The 19,506-nt window shown below is 36.2% G+C and overlaps 1 protein-coding gene and 1 long non-coding RNA gene across 2 annotated transcripts in view; one reads left to right on the forward strand and one right to left on the reverse strand.

The window, feature by feature from the left end:
* Window positions 1–1,582: 1,582 nt before the first annotated feature.
* LOC117072092 lies at window positions 1,583–14,138 on the reverse strand. Its single transcript, XR_004432712.1, has 4 exons — window positions 13,993–14,138; window positions 13,568–13,726; window positions 10,888–10,995; window positions 1,583–1,823 (listed from the first exon to the last, which is right to left on the reverse strand). It is a non-coding gene; the product is annotated as an uncharacterized LOC117072092 (long non-coding RNA).
* A 140-nt stretch (window positions 14,139–14,278) lies between these two features.
* Window positions 14,279–19,506, forward strand: part of AHR (aryl hydrocarbon receptor) — a 49,146-nt gene continuing 43,918 nt past the window's right edge. The window contains exon 1 of the mRNA XM_033192019.1: window positions 14,279–14,982. Coding sequence (XP_033047910.1) covers window positions 14,918–14,982 — 65 coding nt within the window. The 5' untranslated portion in view covers window positions 14,279–14,917. The remainder of the gene's footprint in view (window positions 14,983–19,506) is intronic.

The following is a 19,506-nucleotide window of genomic DNA, read 5'->3' on the forward strand; positions in this document are numbered from 1 at the left end:
TAGCAGCATTATTCAAAATAGCCCAAAATAGAAACAACCCAATTGCCCATTAACTGATGAAAGGAATAGACAAATGTGGTATATCTGCACAATGAAATATTATTCAGGTGTAAAAAATGCTATAACATAGATGAACCTTGAAAACATTATGGTAAGTGAATGAAGCTAATCAAAAAAGACCATATATTGTATAAGCCCCCCACCCCTGCCTTTTTTTTGAGATGGAGTCTCCCTCTGTCACCCAGGCTGGAGTGCAGTGGTGCAATCTTGGCTCACTGCAACCTCTGTCTCCCAGGTTCAAGTGATTCCCCTGCTTCAGCCTCCTGAGTAGCTGGGATTACAGGTGCCCACCACCATGCCCTGCTAATGTTTGTATTTTTAGTAGAGGCAGGGTTTCTTCCTGACCTCAAGTGATCTGCCCACCTTGGTCTCCCAAAGTGCTGGGATTACAGGCATGAGCCTATTTATATAAAATTTCCAGAATATGCAAATCCACAGAAGCAGAAAATAGATCAACATTTTCTAATAGCTGGCAGAAGGAGGAATGGGTAGTGACTGCTAATGAGTATGGAGCAGCTTTTTGGGATGAAGAAAATGTTCTGAAATTAGTACTGATAGCTTCATAATCTTGTGAATATACTAAAAACCACTGAACTGAACACTAAAATGATGTTATGGTACATAAATTTTATTTCAGTTTTTAAAAAAGTACTTTTTTACATAGCATTGTTGTAAGACTAAATTAAAGAAAGTATGTAAAGTGTACAGGACCTGTTTTCGATAAATACTAATTCTTATTATTTTTTTAAAGGATTGAATGGTAAAGATGGCTTTCATTCATTTGGGGGAAATAAAAATAATTACAGTTTATATGAGATGTGGAAAGAGGATACAAGTCTGTTAAAATATTGTTTTCAAAATACTTCGTATAGGGCTAAAGAATCAAAAGGACCACTTTATCCACATTTTCCTGACTAGTGAAATTTGCACTAATGTAGGTACACCAAGCTGTGCTTCTTATAAGTATCACTACAATAACAAACACCTAGGGATGGACACAGCCCTCCATCCAATAACTGTGTGAACTCCTTACCAAATTATTATTATGACTAATATGTTGGTTGCTATATCACATAACAGATATGAAAAAATACAATGTAATCACCATAACAAAAATGTCAAGAGTTTCATATCATCATTAATAGAGCTACTGGCTGTAGCAAAAGTATTTTAAATTATCAAAGCTAACCTATAATGTTTTCATAGGTACAATATGTAGTGGTGAACATTTAACTTTAAATAGCACAGCACATTGTAAAAGTCACTCTATGTCATAAGAAGTGTATATAAATAACTGTTTATGATTCTACATCCCTGAAAAATGTGCATGCTGCACTAAATGTTTAATGTGTCCTTGTCCAAAGGGGAATACAATATTAATTTTGTTTTGAGGACAAGTTGACTCCAGACAAAAATAGGTAACTTAGGTAGGTACAACAATTTTAGAAAATTCTGTTCCTGAGGTGGTGGGATTTTTAGGGAACTTAGCTTTCTCAAGAACATAATTTCAAAAGACACTCTGTAAATTCATCAAAGTTTAATGATGAAGAGACACAATAAATGTTATGAAGTTTAGTGGGGGATACTTTGGAAGTAAATGCCAAAGATTAATATTTAGAGAAGACCAAAACCACAAAACAGTTCACAAAGTTTTAGCTGAATGAAAAATTGTAAAAAAATCACATCCAATTTCTTCAAACAATTTGTTTCTTCTGAGATTTCGGGTTTAATTTTGGTTATCCCATGACATGTAGTTCACAACACTGGGAAAAGAAGGGAAAAAAAGAAAAAATATATTTTATTTGCATAGTTCATATTTTTAATATTAATGTACATATCTAAGAATGTTTTCTTCATAGAGCTTTCATTCTACTTTTGTTTTATGTGTAATTAAAATTCAAGAGGATTTGACATCCCAAATACTTCTTTTTTAAATTATACTTTATGTTCTAAGGTACATGTGCACAACGTGCAAGTTTGTTACATATGTATACATGTGCCATGTTGGTGTGCTGCACCCATTAACTCGTCATTTACATTAGGTATATCTCCTAATGCTATCCCTCCCCTCTCACCCCACCCCACAACCCCGGCGTGTGATGTTCCCCTTCCTGTGTCCAAGTGTTCTCATTGTTCAATTCCCACCTATGAGTGAGACCATGGAAACCATCATTCTCAGCAAACTATCGCAAGAACAGAAAACTAAATCATTTTTAAATGTTTTTCTGTATATGGTCAGCAGAAAACACAAAATAAAGTGATCCTTCCACCTCAGTCTCCCAAGTAGCTGGGACTACAGGAATGCGCCACCACACCCAGCTATTTGTTTATTTTTCATAGAGATAGAGTCTCACTATGTTGCACATTCTCTACCTATCATTTCTTTATTAATTCTAACCTTAATGAAATAGTTCCTGATTTTTAGATTTACCTCCAATTTCCCCATCCCATCTTAAATACTACAAACTGTTCTGAAAACTCTTTTCTAAATACACATAAGTTTCCTTCTCAAGAACCCGTAACTTCTCCTTGTTCATCAAATCAATTTTAAGTATCAATCCTAAGACACCCCATCAACTAACCTAACTTTGCTTATCTAGTTGTATTTTCCCCATTCCCTAACACATACCTTCCACTTCAATCAGACTAATTTTCTTCATTTCCTCAATGTCAGACTCATACTTCTCACTTTATCATGTTTAATTATAAAACCTACTCATCACTTACTTAAATTGTTCCCATACTACAAGATCCATCTTGTGAAGTACTTGTTTGTGCCATATGTTCTTCACAATAACTTATATCTTGTATTGTTTATGACATTTAATCAATAAGCCATGTTTCTCATGTAACTGAAGAATAGGCTGGTGAAATCTTAAGTGCTCAACCAATGTGCATTGAACTGAATTAAATTTATATAGTTAACTTGAATTTATATACTTCAATATTGTACTGTTGAGGTTAAACATCTTAAAAATTACTTTCATATTATTTTATATTATTTATTTGGTCACTTCCAAGTTTTCTCAGTGACAGAGTTCATGAGGTTGAGACCACAGTGAGCTATAGCTGTGCCACTGCACTCCAACCCAGGTGACAGGGCAAGACCCTGTCTCAAAAATAAATAAAAATAAATGACAGATGAAAACTTTATTCATTCATATGATGTAATTTTATACATGTGGAAGTAAATGAATAAGCTTTCATGCACAGAGCACTGGAAATTTTGATGTAGTTTATTCTGTCCAATATATAAAATTATCTAGGAAAGTAATGAGTACTTAGTGTAATTCTCCTGTTTTCTGAGTTCACCTGTTGAGGAAAAACTGAAGGGTGTTTTCGTAGTCAAGGTTCAAGTGAATTTAAGTCCTGAGGGATGAAAACTAAAGTATATATACACATAAATATTTTAGTAAACTTTCTTAGGAGATACACACACACACACCCCTCCTAAGAAAGTCTCAAGGAAAAAAACATCAGTGGGATGAGCCCTTTTAGGAGAAGCAGAATAAAAGACTGATTACAAATCGAAAAGCCAAAGAAGCCACAGACAGAAATGGAGACAAGATCCAGAAGCCAGGCTGAAACAGGAGGGTAATGAATCAAGCCAGGAAATAACTGATATGAAGCCCACTGGTGCCTTAATAGGGGCTGAATATGTGGGCCACTTTAAAGGTGAAAAAGTCTCTTGACTCCATAGATACAACAACACATATTTCTAAAAAGAAATTCATTGAAAAGGGGGAGGAGAATTATTTTATTCCTTTAGAAAGTATAAGATCAAAGCACAGAGCAACATTTTTCCAAATCTGCTCAAATCTTGCCAGACATGGCATTGTGTCAGTCCACTTCCACTTACAGAATTAGTCATAGTGCTTCTAATTATGACCACTGCAATAAAAGTAAAAATACTAGTAAAATGTAAATTGAAGTGAAAACTATTCATTTATAGGAAAGGTATCATAAAACTCACAGACATTCTTAGAACTGGAGATTTATAAAATCTAGATACCAACTGAATATGCAATTGTTTCCTCTGCATTATTTGCCCAGGAGAACCAATACTTCACAAACTGTGTTTAGACTATATTAGCTGAGCAAAATTAATGATAAGAGAATGCCATGAGACAATTTTGATGGTGGCTTTTCATATCATGAATACTTATCTTTCAAAAGAGGAAGCAATATTAAATATGCTTAATATGGTTTAATCCTCTCAAAGACTTTGTAAGGTATGAATGAAATTTGAACATGTGTGTCAGTTAGGTTTTAGTACAGGAAACTGAGTAAGTTTCAGGTCTTTTAAGTAAACAGGGATTTAAAACAGGGAATAAAATGCTTACTAAATCTTTGAAAAGGCTAGAGAGAGAGGCTCTAGGCTGGGAATTCAGAAATGTTTCCAGAACACTGTAGAACTGACTTATCAGAGAAAAATGACCTTTGCCTCAATCAGAAAAGTGGGGACTCCAGAAGTCACTACAAAATTTATTGACTTCAAAATCACACCACTGTAGCTACAATTAAGAGATCAGGGAGCCACTACTGCTCACACCCCTACAGCCTCTCAAATCCTAGAACTCAGATGCTGGAACCCATCACAGAAAAAATCATGTTTCCACATCTCACTTATTAGCAGAAAACAATGGAAGCAGCAGGAAGATGACCTCCACTTGACTTTTGCCTCCAAATTTCAACAAGTGCATCTAATTGGATGAAACTTATTTACATTTGGAAGTTTAATGGCACAGGAATCTGGGAGAATGCAGTTGTTAGCTTTCCAGCTGCTGTAGTATAGAAATACACAGTATGAAAAAGTGCAAATGGTTGCCAGTTGGCCATATCCACCATACTGAGATTCAAAGGTTTTACAAATTTCTTATCCAAGGTCACAGAACTTGTGAGTGCTAGAGCAACAAACTTGAATTCAAAGATTTTGGCCACTTGCCCAGTGCTCTTTCCACTACATCAGTCTACAGCACTGATTACTCTCTGAAGACATTTGCCAAAGGAGACATATTTTCAAATCTTGTGCTAATTATATTTTTCACTGAAGCATTAATTCAGGCATCTGTGAACATCGTTACCTTTTAGTCTTATGTCAAACCTAGTTCTTCATCCAAACTCAGACTTAATCTTATTTTACAGTAATTACAGTTAAACCAACACTGCTAGGGTTTAATACCTTTGAGTATTTTTCTCAGCAGGCTTGCTGCTTAATCCATTTAATGTCAGAACAACACAAACCTTCTTATTAAAATGGGGGAAAGGACATTATTAGAGACTGCATTAGTGTTTTTTTCTTCTTTGGGGTAAAACCTACCAATATGGCAATATTTGCACCTTATCTTTATTTTGTTTTTGTTGACCATATACAGAAAAACATTAAAAAAGGAAAGAGTTCAGATGTTAAATCCTCTTGAATTCTAATTACACATAAAAGAAAAGTAGAATGAAAGCTCTCTGAAGCAAATATTCCCAGATTTGTACTTTAATATTAAAATTAAAAACAGGAACTATGCAAATAAAATATTTGGACAAAATGAAAAAATATAATGCCTCAGTAATATCTCATTAATATTCAATTAAATCATCACTTTCATTTCAAATGCACTTTAAAGTAATTTGGGGAACATATTTTAAAATGCACATACAATGACCTAAGTACAAAAATTCCTAACATATATCGTAAGAGAAAAATATAAATTACTACCTAACACTTCTGATTAGACTTAAGCAACAATAGTATGTTAAAATTAAAGAGATGATTAAATTCATATAAATAAAAGGTAGATATCATTATCATAGTTAGAAGAGATTTGATTGTGGTCTTTAAACAAGGAAATAATTATTGTCCCAAAGTTGTTAGATCAAGTGGATCTAGTAGTTTTGTGCTAAGAGCATATAGAAAAAAATATAATAGGTTGGGCGCAGTGGCTCACGCCTGTAATCCCAGCACTTTGGGAGGCCGAGGCGGGCGGATCACGAGGTCAGGAGATCGAGACCATCCTGGCTAACATGGTGAAACCCCGTCTCTACTAAAAATACAAAAAATTAGCCGGGCGTGGTGGTGCGTGCCTGTAGTCCCAGATACTTGGAGGCTGAGGCAGAAGAATGGCGTGAACCTGGGAGGCGGAGCTTGCAGTGAGCCAAGATGGCGCCACTGCACTCCAGCCTGGGCGACAAAGCGAGACTCTGTCTCAAAAAAAAAAAAAAAAAAATATATATATATATATATATACACACACACACACACACACACGTAAAAATAAAGAAACAATGTATGTGGTTTTTAAGGATCAAATAAAAAAGTTATCTGAGTCTTGTGTAGGTTACATTACATCAGTTTCACAGAATATTTATCTCCACATATTAATCAGATACAGAATGTTAACTTTGTAAGAATTGACACATTTTTAAATCAAAGGGAACTATTGTGTTCAGCATAGAAAGCAGTGAAGGCTGTGATTAACCTCGAGAGAAGTTTGGGGTGCTTGCTAGAGAAAACAACTGATCCTGAGATTTTTTCTGAACACTTCTATTTGTCATTGGAATCCATCTTTTGTAAAAGACTGTTTTCACTCCTGAAGGTCATTATGTACTCTCTTTCTCTGTGTACACACACAAACACTTCTATATATAATATACACACATAAAAATGTTGAGGGGTATATTATTATGCTTTTTACATAGAAACCAAAATAATAAGTTCAGTTTAACGTCTAACTTCATTCAGATTAGAAACAAAAATAATTGAAAATTGTGATAACATATTATTTTTTGTTGAAGGATCTTTCACATTAAAGTCAGCAGTATTATTTGGTAAGTGGGCTAGAGAGTAGAACTTAAAAAATATATCCCTGTCTCAGTTATCCCACATATTTAGTATCCTATAAGAAATGACCAGGCTGGGCATGGTGGTTCACACCTGTAGTCCCTGCACTTTGTGGGGCTGAGGCAGGTGGATCACCTGAGGTCAGGAGTTTGCGACCAGCCTGACCAATATGGTGAAACTCCATCTCTACTAAAATTACAAAAATTAGCTGGGTGTGGTGGCGTGTGCCTGTAGTCCCAGCTACTCAGAAAACTGAGGCTAGAGAATCGCTTGAACCTGGAAGGCGGAGGTTGCAGTGAGCCGAGATTCCACCACTGCACTCCAGCCTGAGTGACAGACTGAGATTACATCTCAAAAAACAAAACAAAACAAAAACAAACAAAAAGAAATGACCAAAGACCATAAGTTGTAAACTACAGAAGCTGAAGGCACCTTTATAATGATTTTAGATATACATAATTATATATATTATTTAATATATACATGTTTGTGTGTGTGTGTATATTTTTTTAAACACTTGCTTTTTAAACAGACTTATGTTGGACATATATTTCAATGTCAAAGATAGTGCTTTTCATTATTCTTTAGGTAAAATAATGAGGTGTACATGACTCTAGTAAGAGCTAATTGGAAAATAATAACATTTGACACTCCTTTACTGTGTTTGTTTTCTTATTTTTTGACTATTAATTGAAAGGATGTGTAGAAAATATGAAAAATTAAGTGTTAATTTCATGGTGACAGATATTTACCATCTATTTTTTCTGAGCATAACATATAGTAATATAGAACTCAGAAATGATTGTCTTAAATCAATGCTATTGTTTATTACCACATTAACCATTATTATTCTAGTCATCTACTGAGCAGTATAGTTTCCAAATAAAACTTAAATTGCCACTTAGAGACCTGACCCTAAAGATGTAATGACAAAGTGCTCAGTTTTGAGAAGTGTATTTCACTTTGTGTACTGATGTATTTTCCTCATCTTGTTGAGCAGATACTAAAAGGTAAGAAAAGGGCTATTAAGTTACAGCTATTAAGTACTATTTATTATTATTGAAAAAAATATCACCTTTAGCTCAACTGATAATGACATTTCTTTTAGAAGGACTGAGTGTTTGTGTGTCTAAAACCACGACCTACTTCATAATTGGCTAATACCTTCAGTATGAACAAACTTTTTAAGAATAAACTGTTGTATGTGAGGCTATTTCTTTTATTAGTATTTCATGTAGGGCATGTTTATAAAGATTTGAGAAAATTCTATCAGAATGTCAACCTTTTTATATCCTAAAATAGGCAAATATTAATTAAAACAAAATGGTCTGGGGGATTGAATTACCCCATACTGACCTCCATTTTTCTCATCATCTTGTTAATGCAGTTCTTACTGAAATTAACATTTGTCTGAACTGTTCAAGAATAACTAAAAAAAATCAAAGTTTGCATTTTATATCATTCATTTGCTTTACATACACAATCAAAGCACTCTAGCAGGATACAGATTGGTGTTTTTAGTAATACAGGTGTATGTCGACTTTCTTTTATAGGGGAGATTTGCTTCAAAGAATTATACAAAAAGCTGGCATAAATATGACCACTCACAAAATGTGTTTAAATAATAATACGGAAAAATGCAACACAAATATGTAATGAATATTTGAAAACCCTAGTTTCTGAAGAGTTTAGATAGTGATTGTTTACATTATAATCTACTTGCTATTTCTTTAAATACCAATGTATCCCAAAATAATTATTCGATTCACGTGCTTTTCTCTGAAACATATTTGCTTTATGTAATTCTTTAAAGACTCAGATCACCAGAATGAATTCAACCAAAAGCCAGGATTAAAAGAATGTAAGAGATTTGTCCAAGATCTGGGAATAAATTGAATCCTTCCTACTCATTTTCATCAGAAGCCCTCACTTCTGTGAAGGCAGATGGGAGCTCCATCTACATTCAGGCAGGAAGACCACTCAACTAAAGTTTCAAGTTTTACAAGGAAAATTCCTACAGCTTGCTTTAGGAGGGAAGGGTGGAGACCATTCTGTTTTACATGACACTCCACCCTCAGCTATATCCCCTTGATTAATTATGTAACCAGATCTCCTTCATCAACTTACCAATCAGGTAATGGCAGGTATTTTTGATGCTTGGTATGGGATCTGAGTGAGGAAAGTCCTAAGAATATTACTTATAGCAGCTGTTTTGCATAGCATTAATGTGAAAATATTTAACTTGCAGTACAAGTTAACAGTTGTTCCAGAAGTTTTTTTTAAAAAATCTATTATTTTAGCATGTAAGTCTTATAGACATAAGTCCTGTCTACTGATACATTAGAAAGTCTTAGAAAAGTCAGCGATTATATACAGGGAAGTGGATGCATAAGAACAAGCAAAAAGGTATTAGTAAGGCATTAGAAACTATTACCATCTTAGCAAAATAACTGGTGAATACAGCAAAATGAATAATTCATGGTTAGTATAAATCAGCTAAATTATTGAAATGCACAACTAACTACACATATTCTTCAGCCCACAGAGGCTGTACAATGGAGATTTGGAATTCTAACTTTGTTTTAAAACTGTAGAAGTGCAGAAACTTTGAATCTTTTAAAATTTATCTTCCATCTGTTTCCTGTAATATCAAGATTTAGAGCAAGGTCTAAAGCTTTATCTTACGTAAAAGCTAGGTGCCTAATATGTCTCCGTCCTGACCTCCCATGGAAACAGTTATCAGGCTTCAGATATTTTTTTCTCTCAATTTTTTAACTTGGAAGTACATGGCTATTTATTTTTGCACATATTTTCTTACTATTGTGCAATTTTTCAACACATGGCAAAGTTGAAAGAATACCACAAATGTTTGTATACCTTTCACAATTGTGTGTGTGTGTATATATATATATATGAATGTTGCAGCATGTATTTCCTGAGAATAAGGATCTTCTGTTACATAACCACAATACCTCTATCACCTGTAAAATCCCGATTCCAGGACACAACCTAGATAAATTAAATAAAAATTTTTGTGGTGGAGCCAAGGATCAGTAATTTTTACAGTTCTCAAGTGACTACAATACACAACAAATGTTGAGAACCACTGTCCACATATTAATTAAATTTGTTAAACATTTTCAGTAAAGAATACATTTTGTTTCTTAATATGAATAAGAATGATAGCCTTTTAAAGTTTAGCAAATCTAAATTATATATTTTAGGTCAGCGTTTTACAATAAGTTACTTTTCCGTAAGTTGTTCTTATCAAGTTAATAATTTTCTGTTAAATAAATGTATTTTATCTTAATTTCAGTTTCTTCTATATCATGATTTAAAATGCAGAAAGTATGTATTGTTATGTAGATTCCAAATATATTTATCTCCAAAGTTAAATGGATTTTAGTAAAAATGATATTTATACATATATATTTTAATAAAATGTTTAATAAATTAGACATGAATCTTAGCACGTGAAACACAAAGCTTTTTTTATAACTTTCCCCATAATCAAATTTCAAATTAGTGAGAATTAAAGGGCTGGAAAGAAAAAAAAAATCAAAATCCAAACTTACTGCATGTTAACATTTTAATAATGTACTTTCATGTGTTAAAAACCTAAATGTTTCTTACAACAAAGCATTATCCACAAGTGAATTAAAAAAATTCTGACTAAACACAAATTATTCCTATATTGTAGTTTCTTTGTCAGAATTAAGATTAGCATTATCTATTAATTACTTCTCGGTGGCTTCTATGACACTGTTGTATCCAAGCAACTAAAGAAGACATTAAGCATTTAGATGTCTATGTCTGTTCTTCAGTGTTAAGAGTAAAAGCAAGCAATGTGTAAACTGATTATTTTTAATAAACGAATCAGAACAGTTTAAAGTGAGATAAGTTATACATTGTAGACTGGAGTAGAAGTCACAAGACCCAGATTCTAGGCTATGATTAGCACGGCCCTTGATCTCTCTGGGCCTGAAGTTTCTCACCTGTTAAATGAAGGATTTAGTTATGCCAAAGGTCCCAAACTTTCTCAGTTCACAGCATTCCTAGTGTCTCAGTCAGTTTTTCATGGTGTTGCAAGCTAAAAGAAACACCTAACAGTTCCATTTATTAAACAGTTAAATCCAAACTTATGTTTGTCTATCCTAACAACTTAGTAGCTATTTAAAAAATAATATACATTAACATTTTTCATCTTAATGGGATGTGCACATCTGTTGGGCACTTTATAACTTCTCAAACCTTGGAATAAACTTGGAATCCACTACCCTCATTCCTGTTCTACAGTAATTTTCCCATAGTCCTTGTGTTTTATTACAGCAATGTACAAAAACACAGCCTCACAAAGATATGATGACGTTGTCAAAAGGAATAAAGTACAATTTAATGTGTAGAAGTTCTGAACTACCTCAACAAAGTGGTTTGCATGGTGTCCAACTGATGTCACTGTGTTGGCCTTGAAAATTTAAAATATTCCATGATAGTGTCCCTGTAAGTTTGTTGTGTACTGAGGCTCCTGGGGTGCCTCAGTACATAGTTTAGGAAGCATAGACTACCCTCTGTAAAATACTTCATATAGTTACAATGTGTGCTGTAAACTGTAAAAGCAGGGTATGAGTGAAATAGATAATTCTGAGGGCCTGAAGTAAGGAGCTGCAGAATTGAAGAGGAGATTAAAAAGTGATACATGTTCAGTCTGCATGAAATACCCCTTCCTCCCCAGGTCACCTATAAAATGCCTACCCATGCCTCAAAACTCAGTTCAAGCTCCCTCAGGGTAACCTCTCCTTACCAAGTCAAATCCACCTATTATACAGTCTCAGAGTATTCAATTCACAGTACTTGTTCCGGTTGTAATTATACATTCATTTGTGTAACTATCTGATTAATTCTTGTCTCTCTCATTAGAATGGAAGCTCTAAGAGGAAAGAACATGTCTGATATCGCTACCATAACCCACAGTGTCTGGTATATTATAGGGGCTAAAATCTTGCTTAGTGAAATGAACTGTGATAGAATAGGTTGAGCATTCATTTTGATTATTTTCCTTTATTCAAGAACAGCTGATATTTATAACAGCATTCCTAAAATATTTTTCTCATACTATTTCGCAGGAGAAAGAAACCCATATACATACAGCTGCATCTGAAACCTCAGAAAGTAAGCTCAACCCAATTTATTAAAAGGATGCTCTTTGAATAAGGTAATCAAATGTTCACTGACTCTTATAGCCAAATTAATTGTTATGAGAAAAAAATCATGTAACTACAAAAAAAAAAAAAAAACTGCTCACAAAAAAATTTTTAAATCTTAGCAGATGGCCACAAACCATACTTTGAGAACCATGTTCCACAGTGCCAGTACAGGAAGTTTCTAGATAATGGCAGCTCATTTTTTTTTAAATGGCATTACACTATACAAGTTTTATTCACATACTAGCAAAACTGTTAAGGTAAGTTTGGTTACTATCAAAATGAATTCTGGGAATTTTATTGATATTCAATTTTAATCTTAATTATGCAAATATCTGTTACTTAACTAAGACTGTGTAACATAATACAGCATATGACTTCTGGATAATGAAAATACCCCTAAAGTTAAACATAAAAAATAAGGGTATGAAAGTCAAAATAAGGTGGAAAATGACTGTACCAAATAGCCAACAACCTTAAAAAGGGTAGGATTTTTTTAAATCACTAAATTAAGATTGGTTCATTGCATTTAGTACATCTCTTTTATGAAGAGGAGTTATAAGCTACAGAATTAATATATTATGTTTTGATATAAAATTTTCACCCTTCAAATTCCTAGCTAGGAGGAAATTATTATTTTACATTTACACGTTTTGAGTAAGCACAGATAAATGAAGAAATGAAAGAGAAGGGAAAATAGAGATGGTTGATTTTGCCTCTGCAATTGCTAACTCATCTAACTATCCCAGTGTACACTGTCTTCTTTGGGAATTTGCTCCATCTTTTTCCTCAAACTGAAAGCTGGCTTACTGAGGCTATCACTTTCCTATAAGCTCTCCCAAATACTGCCTAATTATTTTCTCTTATCACACATTCAGAATATAGGGTGGATGTCCACCTACTTCCTTGTTGTCACTTCCCAGATCACTTTTACTTTATGCTCTTCTAAAAAAGATCATCAACCACAAAACGCAGTTGCTCTTTTGTAGCTCATGCTAGAATACCCTCTTTGTTCCATCTCCTTCATCTTTCTGATCCAAAATTTAGTAGCCTACTACATCTCACCCACCGTCCTTCTTTTCTCCAGCTATGGTAGAGAACTGCTCCTCCAACTTTATGCACATTTGAATCACCTGGGAGTTCTTGTGAACTTCGGGTTCTGATTTAATAAGGACACCCAAAGAGTCTGCATTTCTTAATAACTCTCATAAGAAGCTGTGGAGTACTCTGAACAGCCAAGTACCGGAAGTGCTGTTTCTGTATCTAAACTATTAGTCCTAATCTCCCATTTATGCTTTGGCACTCATTCCCTCCTGCTTTCGCTATCTTAATATCTATCATTCCTTAACTGTTCCCTCAGGTTCCCTGCATAGTTTATCTCCACCCCTCTAAGCTGCTCAGTATCGCCCATTAAAGAACTAAACCAAAACAAAACTAGAAAACCCTCATTTAACCCTTCACTCCCCCTACATACCATCTGATGTGTCTCTCATCCACAGTTAAACTTGGAAGAATTGTCTGCTTTGAGGATGTCATTTCATCATCTCCAGCAATCCTGTACCCACTTCAGTGTTATTTGCAGGCCTATTACCCCACCAACATAGCATTCACGAAAATTATCAATGACTACACACTGAGAAGACAAGAATGACATTTTCAGTTCTAATTTGAATTTCTCAACAGCATTCAATACGGTTAACTACTCCCAATATTTTTCCACATTGTCCTCCATGACACAACACATAATAGTCCCCTTATTATCTATTTTCCTGTCTATTGTAAAGACTTCCCCCACCCCAATAAAGGTCAAGGAAACCCCTAGTCTTCAAGTTTCAACTCAAATCTGGCCTTCTGAAGCCTCCCCAACTAGGAAAATATACAGTCCCATTGGTTGTCTACCAGTTAATTGTAATTCTTAGCCACAAGTCAGCTGAACCACCGTCTCTCAAACAGGCGAAGTTAAGCTCTATATTTGGCATATCTTGATATACTTTGTATAGTCTAGCTACAATGAGTTTGCCTATGCACGAAGATGGCTACCGGCGGGGGGGCGTCGTTACGTCCTACGTCATCACGTGCCGGGATGAGGGTGGGGCCCTCAAGGAAGACGGAATGGAATCCAGATGGGCGGGGGCAAGCAGGACGGGGCGGGGCTACGCGGGATCTGGGCGGGGCGGGGCCGGTGAGGGGTCGGGGGTGCTTGTGCTATTCAGCCGGTGCGCGCGGCGGCGGGAGGCAGTGGCTGGGCAGTGCCCTCGACGCTCTGTTCCGAGAGCGTGCCCCGGACCGCCAGCTCAGACCAGGGGCAGCCGTGTAGCCGAACGGAAGCTAAGAGCAGCTGGGACTGGTGGCTGGCCCCCGAGCTCCGCAGGCGGGAAGCACCCAGGATTTGGGAAGTCCCGGGGGCAACGCAGCGGCGCCTCCCTCACCCGAGGGGCCGCGGCGACGGTCACGGAGCGCGGCGCCACCGTGAGCGACCCAGGCCAGGATTCTAAATAGACGGCCCAGGCTCCTCCTCTGCCCGCGCCGCCTCCGCCGGTGTAGACGGCACCTGAGCCGCCTCGGTCGCGGGTCTCCGCCCCTTGCCCCCCCTTACGGCGCCAGGCCCGGGCAGCTCACCTGGACTGGCGCGGGCTGCGGGAGCCTGCGGTAGCCGAGGCGCGGAGGCGCGGCGCCCACCCCACTGTCCGGAGAGGACGCAGGTGGAGCGGGCGCGGCTTCGCGGAACCCGGCGCCTGCCGCCGCCGTCGTCCCTGCCGACACCGGGTCCCGGGGACCCGGCCGCCAGTGCCCGGGGAGTAGCCGCCGCCGTCGGCTGGGCACCATGAACAGCAGCAGCGCCAATATCACCTATGCCAGTCGCAAGCGGCGGAAGCCGGTGCAGAAAACGTGAGTGTCCCGAGCGCGTCCTCATCGCGGGGGCTGGGCGCACAGGCACGCGGGTGCGGGAGGCAGCCCCACCCCGCCCCCAAAGCCCTGCGATTCTGGGGATTAGGTTCATTCCCGGCACTGCCAGTGGAATCGAGGTTTGGAGGCCGGTCGGGAGACCGAGGACTTGAATTCTCGCGTTTTCAATGATTGCATTTTAAAAGTTGTCCTTCCACCCATCCTCTTCCCCCTCACCGGTGCATACACACCCTCTCACATTTGTAACTTTGTTCTCTCTGATATGGTCCTGATTTGTTGACAGCTCTGATCTGCCTTGGGCTAATGGATTAGTTAGTATAAACCTGTCTTGAAATCTCCTTCCACTTTTAATATCCGCATGGGTTAGGTTAGAGGACAGTCTTAATTCTCGTTCTTGGTAGCTAAACACATGCTGACTTTTACTAAGGGGCTGAGTGCCTCTAAAGGTACTTTTTGGTCCCCACCTACTGGCTTTCTGTTGCGCTCTTATTTACTTATTTGGCAGCAATTTTGTAGCGCTCATCGTGACCATATCGGTAAAGTGGATAGACGTGGTAGCAGGTGGGAGTGGATGCAACGGACAGGATACGGTGGAGGATTTGTATTCTTCAGACGTCTTTTTCGGAAGCTTGCTTATCACTTTTGGGGTGGCTGTAGAGTCTGTATCATAAAAGATTTAGAACTGCATTTGAGAGAGGTTTTCGTTCTTAACATTTCCCTCTAATTCTTTTCCCCTTCAAAGTTTTGTTCTAATTGAGTGAGTACAAACTTGCTTTTGTCGTTGTCGGTTGATTTTGGTGGAATATTTGTGTGAGATGGCAAATACTTTATTTTCTTGTGTGTCAGAAAAAAGTATCCGTGCTGGAAACTTTTCCTGTTGTGTGGTGGTTGTATTCATGTATTTGTTCCAATTTTTTTATTTCTAGTTTTATCTCTGAGTTACTTTACCTGCATGTTTTTCAAGTTTTCGTAAACAATTTTAAGAACTCTTAAACGTCCTCTCAGACCAAATCAGAAGTGTGCGTTTTGCTTAGACTCCAACTATCACTAATGGGAACCAGAAAAATAACACTTTAAGATTTACATTTAAAACCAGTTATTGGTTTAAAGTTTCATTCTAAAATTTTAGTTTCCTTTCAGAATTTCAGTTATCATAGTTCTTCAGAACTAGACTTATGAATTGGCATTAACAGAGAATAATCTATAAATAGACTGATTAAAATATGGAAGTTTTATGGTACAGTGTGTTTTAAGGGAATGTTGTCAAACCAGCAGTTTTCTACCTTGGCAGTTTGAGACATCGGTTTATAATACTTTTAATTTTGTAGAATGGTTTCTTATATTAAAGTATGTTTGTCTTATTTGACATTGTCCTTCATGGTTAGTAGGAAGCATCCCAAATGTCTGTTCTATGTGTTTATTAATGCAATAATATACTTAGCATCATATATAATAGGGATGTCATAGGTTTTATGTGTATAGTGAGAAAACAGGAAGATGTCCCTGATGTGTTTTTAAGATACTGGATTTCAATTAGGGTGTTATAAAAGGACCTGGGTGGCTTTGTAAACAAAAACAAATGCCATAATTTTGTATTCATTATACAGTTTAACATTTATGGATTTTAGTTATTTTGCGTAAAATGTACTTTTTATTAGATTATCCTAATACACTTTCTTAGTCTTTAATATGCTTGTGTTAATTTCTTATAACAAAAATATTTTTCCCATTCACCCACATTTTATTTTGTTAGCATAGATGTTTATCAGATCTCTACCGAGCACCATATATTGCTTCTAATCATACAAATGCCTTAAATATCACCAGCTTCCTCTGTAAGAAAAGGCTAGTGCTGGTATTTTCTTTATCAAGTGAAAGTGTTTATATAAAATATTTTTACCTGAATGAAAAATTGTTAATTTTATAATGCAGTAAATCAAAGTTTATTTTAGAAATGAAGTCATTAAACCTGATATTAAATTTGAGTTTTAAAATTAAACTACTAGTCTGTGACCTAATGAGCCCTAAAACCTGCCAACATTGGGGAAAATAGATCTTGTTTTGAGCTGAAAATGCTATCCAGACCTACTTAACTTTGACCTCTTAAATGAGAGCCATTTTATGTTATTTACAGATAAAATGTGCTGTAGCATAATTATAGGACTGTTTAAAAAGACAACTATTTAAATATAAATTTTATGGAATATAAAATTTTGGACTAAAGTAGTTGACAATTGTAACCTGAGGCTCTTTCAATCTTGAGATGAATTTATTAGGAAAAATCAACCCCCCCTAGTGGCGGCTCTCACATTGAAAATTATCTTTATTAGTAGGAAATACATTTTAAATGTGTTCAATTTAATCCCACTGAAGTATCTTGAACTTTCAATAAATGTTTCCTTTCTTTTTGGAGTAATGAAAGTTGGGAAATTAAAGGCTCTGAAGCAACTTTACATCTAATTCATGTTCCTACTTTAAAGAAGAAAATATCAAAGATGACCTTCATTATAGAATCTACTCTAACTTTCCTTAGCCTGTTGCCCCATACTTAGTAACCCTATTCAGAAAAAGAGAACAAATCCTGTGTTTATTTTATTCTCTTTGGAATGAAAGTGTTTGTTTATTTTGTCTCATGAAGATAGTCAAAAAGGCAATTATAGAATTAAATAGAATGTTTTTCCCTAGTGATAATTTTGGATATATTTTTGTATTTTTAAGGTTTTAATAATAAAGAATAAGTTGTAATGGATTTCAGCTTACCTATACATAGAAAGTTAGCACTGTATGTTGGCAAATAATAGGTGTTGAGAAAAGGGGATCTACACTTTAAAATGATACCAGCTGTAGTGGTGATTAAGCCATCATGAAGTGTCAGAACTGAAAGTCACTTCTGAGCCTTAGCTGATCCTTCTTTAAAATGCATACTGATAAAAACTTTTACTTCTATTAACATATTAATAATAATAGATAAAAGCATTTTCTGTCTTGCTATTCATTCTTTTTAAATGTCATGAATTTCATACATGTACTGAATTGTATTACTTACATAATATTCATTAAATGTTTTATATAAATTTATGGTGCCGTTTTTAAAATAGCATCTAAAATAAAAGAATGGGTCTTTTCAACCCGGGGGCGGAGCTTGCAGTGAGCTGAGATCGGCCACTGCACTCCAGCCTGGGCAACAGAGCGAGACTCCGTCTCAAAAAAAAAAAAAAAAAAAAGGGTCTTTTCTTTTTTTTTTTTTTTTTTTTTTTTGAGACGGAGTCTCGCTCTGCTGCCCAGGCTGGAGTGCAATGGCCGGATCTCAGCTCACTGCAAGCTCCGCCTCCCGGGTTTACGCCATTCTCCTGCCTCAGCCTCCCAAGTAGCTGGGACTACAGGCGCCCGCCACGTCGCCCGGCTAGTTTTTTTTGTATTTTTTTTTTTTAGTAGAGACGGGGTTTCACCATGTTAGCCAGGATGGTCTTGATCTCCTGACCTCGTGATTCGCCCGTCTCGGCCTCCCAAAGTGCTGGGATTACAGGCTTGAGCCACCGTGCCCGGCCAAAAAGGGTCTTTTCATTTACATAATTATTTATCCATCATTTTTCTTTCAAATAGCTTGATTTAGATGGCATATACATAGTAGTTATGGACACTTGCTTGTTAGGACTATGAAATGAAGTAAGTGAAAGTGTTTGGTTATAGATGACACTAAATGGCAAAAAGAGGAAGCAGGTATAAATTGAAAGCACTGGATCTAAACTAAAAAATGAGGTCTAGTTTCTTCACTGTTATAGATCTGGGCAAGTTTCTCAACCAATAAAGCAGGACAGTCAGCACCTGTACTGCTACTCTCACAACTAAAACAGAACAAAAAATATATAAAAACTGTGAAGACTGCTAAAGATATAAATGAAACAGAAACATAAATTATATTCTTTTAGCTTACATTATCACAGAACAATCAATTCTCCCGTGAAACAGTAAGAGGCAGTATATGATTATGTTCTCAATTACGGCTACAGCTGAAATGTGCTACTTCACTGGTGAATAAATTTACATAGTACATGCTTACTCATGTATTTAATTAAGACAGTTACTTAGAAGTAAATACCATACAAATCTTTTACAATAGTACCTTTCTACTTCCACGCTTCTTTTAAAATTGATATTTTGCTAGTGGCTTAATATAACAAAAAATGACTGTTTATTAGCACTTATTCTGATAAAAGCGTGCCCAGTTCTTTACATCATTTTCTTCATTTTTGTAATAGTACCAAAGAAAGGTAGTAGGATTTAAGTTTATACATAGGGAACTGAGATTCAAATTCAGAGTTGCTCAGGTAATGAAAAAGAGTTTGGATATTGGATCCCAGGTCTTTTGGCTTCAAAGCTTGTGTTCTTACTGACTTGCGTTCGTACTATCCAGGTGAACAGATTCAGTGATGCATGCAGTACAGCCATATCCTAGAGATTTTCACTGTTTCTGCTCGGATAGTGTTACAGCTGAAATAAATTATT

This window comes from Trachypithecus francoisi, unplaced genomic scaffold, assembly GCF_009764315.1.
Source record: "Trachypithecus francoisi isolate TF-2019V2 unplaced genomic scaffold, Tfra_2.0 Lachesis_group4, whole genome shotgun sequence".
NCBI lineage: Eukaryota > Metazoa > Chordata > Mammalia > Primates > Cercopithecidae > Trachypithecus > Trachypithecus francoisi.